The sequence below is a fragment of the Conger conger genome, chromosome 2 (genome assembly GCF_963514075.1).
Source record: "Conger conger chromosome 2, fConCon1.1, whole genome shotgun sequence".
In the NCBI taxonomy this organism is placed as follows: Eukaryota; Metazoa; Chordata; class Actinopteri; order Anguilliformes; family Congridae; genus Conger; species Conger conger.
In genome coordinates this window covers 81,813,926-81,816,425 of record NC_083761.1, presented here as the reverse complement: position 1 = coordinate 81,816,425, position 2,500 = coordinate 81,813,926, and the positions used below count along the sequence as shown (strand labels likewise).

The window sequence follows — 2,500 nt, the reverse complement described above, 5'->3', positions numbered from 1 at the left end:
GATATCTTTCTGAAAGATCAGGCCCGAACCTGAAGACCTTTATTGGTGAGTCAGCGTGCCTCCGCATTGCCTCTCCCGGCCCAGCCCAGCCCTGGTCTTCTGGTGCCTCCCTGCAGGTTCTGGTCCAGGAGCTCCAGGACTGCAAGGCGGAGGCCCAGGCGGTGGCGGCGGAGGCCTTGGGGTCCATACGCACGGTGCGGAGCTTCGGAGCGGAGCAGGCCGAGGGGTGCCGGTACCAGGAGGTCGTAGACAAGACGCAGGCCGTGCAGAGGCACCAGGACACCCTGAGAGCCGGCTACACCTTACTGCGCCGGGTAAGGCCGCCGTTAAACTGCATTCTGCCCTCACAGCAGCGTGAGGTGCACTTCTGATCAAGTCACTGTGTGAACCGTCGTTGGCGTATGATGTTAGTAGGTGTCACACGCTGCTGCTCTTCTCTGACAGGTATATACGGGGTGTGATGCCCCCATAATGTCCTATAATATAGAGTCCACCTGTTGGGACAGTGGCAGTGACAAAGTATTTAGTTGAGATTTCATAGAGGAGGAGGTCTTTGATTAATTTTGGAAGATTTGTTCTTCAGTCCACCGGTGTTTTATTTTGACATATTTTGCCTGCTTTAAATGGTAAATGTTGCCATTTATATAGTGCCCTTATCCAAAGCGCTGTACAATTGATGCTTCTCATTCGCCCATTCATTCACACACTCGCACACCAACAGCAATTGGCTGCCATGCAAGGCACCAACCAGCTCGTCAGGAGCATTTTAGGGGTTAGGTGTCTTGCTCAGGGACACTTCGACACAGCCCAGGGCGCGGGGGGTCGAACCGGCAACGCCAGCAACTGCCAGGCGACTGCTCTTACCTCCTGAGCCACTGTCGCCTGAATGCTTGCCTGAATACCCCAGCGTTCGCTCACTTTAACCCCCCCATGGCGTACCCCCCCCCCAGATGGTGACCGTCGGCGTGAAGGTGATGATGCTGGTCTTCGGGCGCCGCCTCATCATGTCGGGTCAGCTGACCAGCGGCGGACTGCTGGCCTTCGTGCTCTACCAGAAGGACATGGCGGTCAGCACAAGGGTGAGCTCCCCCCCCGCGCCAGGAGGCCTTGGGCTCCATCACTGGGGTCAGGTCGCTCCCTTACCCGAGGGACATTGGGTCTAACGCAGGGCTCTGCGATGGTACACTCTCAGAAATTAGGTGACGGTGTTCTTCAAGGATCAAAGGATCAAATTTCCCATTAAGTAGCCTGAAAGTACAGTAATGTTCACTGTGGGTACAATGAGTATATTATATTTCCTAGGGGGAAAAAAAAATTAATCATATTTCCAAGCTAGGGGTACAGCTTTACGTACCAGTAGGGAACCGCCCTAGCAAGCATTTGTACCTTTTTCGGCACTTTTCGTAGATTTATTTCAGAGAGCGTGGGGACAAACCGAGCTGCTCTGCATCAGATTAAGATCCGGTGGTGTCTCGGTGGCACAGCCTGTAGAGCACTGACCGCATGCTCATTGCGAGCCGCGACGTCGGCGGTTCGAATCCGACCGTCCGACATTTGTCGCATGTCTTCCCCTCTCTCTCGCTCCCGTTCTTCCTGTCTCTCTATACTGTATACTGTCCAATGAAGCTGAAAAAGGCCTAAAAAATATCTTGAAAAAAAAAAAGATCTGGTGGATATGTGGAGGCTACGCTGAGTCGGTGAGACTCTGTCAGAGCGCTGAGTGTTGAGCGTTTGCGTCTTGCGTCTCTCGCCTCAGCACCTGGTCTACATCTGCGGCGACATGCTGAACTGCACGGGCGCGGCGTCCAAGGTGTTCGAGTACCTGGACAGGGAGGCGCGCGAGATGCCGGCGGCCAACCTGGCGCCCGCGCGCCTGGAGGGACGCCTGACGTTCCGTAACGTGACCTTCTCCTACCCCAGCAAACCCGACGCGCCGGCCCTGAACGTGAGACCCCCCCCCCCCCCCTTTCGCTAAATAACACAAAAATATATTGCCAGTGAGGTAAGACGGTTTGACTCGTTTTCAGATTCGCCGATGGAATAAGACAGTGTCGAGCGCACATTAACTTAAAACAAGGTCATATTTTCCACTTGAGCTCCAGCTCCAGGTAACCACTGTGTATAGTGGGACGTACGTGCTTGGCGAACAGAGGCAGTACTTCAGTACATACAGTGAAAGGTTGTGATAGCGATTGCTGTTGTGATACCGTTCACTGTCCTGCTACCACTCAGTCATGATACCGTTCACTGTCCTGACACTGCCCACTGTTGTGATAACGCCACCTGTCCTGACACTGCCCACTGTTGTGATAACGCCACCTGTCATGACACTGCCCACTGTTGTGATAACGCTCACTGTCCTGACACTGCCCACTGTTGTGATATCGCTCACTGTCGTGACACTGCCCACTGTTGTGATAACGCTCACTGTCCTGACACTGCCCACTGTTGTGATATCGCTCACTGTCGTGACACTGCCCACTGTTGTGATAACGCCACC

General features: G+C 54.1%; 1 protein-coding gene across 1 annotated transcript in view; it reads left to right on the top strand.

Annotated features, from left to right (window-relative positions):
* The window catches only part of tap2t (transporter associated with antigen processing, subunit type t, teleost specific), a 15,125-nt gene that overhangs the window by 4,571 nt on the left and 8,054 nt on the right, over positions 1 to 2,500 (top strand). Inside the window, exons 6-8 of the mRNA XM_061225400.1 lie at positions 117 to 314; positions 951 to 1,079; positions 1,757 to 1,945. Coding sequence (XP_061081384.1) covers positions 117 to 314; positions 951 to 1,079; positions 1,757 to 1,945 — 516 coding nt within the window. The remainder of the gene's footprint in view (positions 1 to 116; positions 315 to 950; positions 1,080 to 1,756; positions 1,946 to 2,500) is intronic.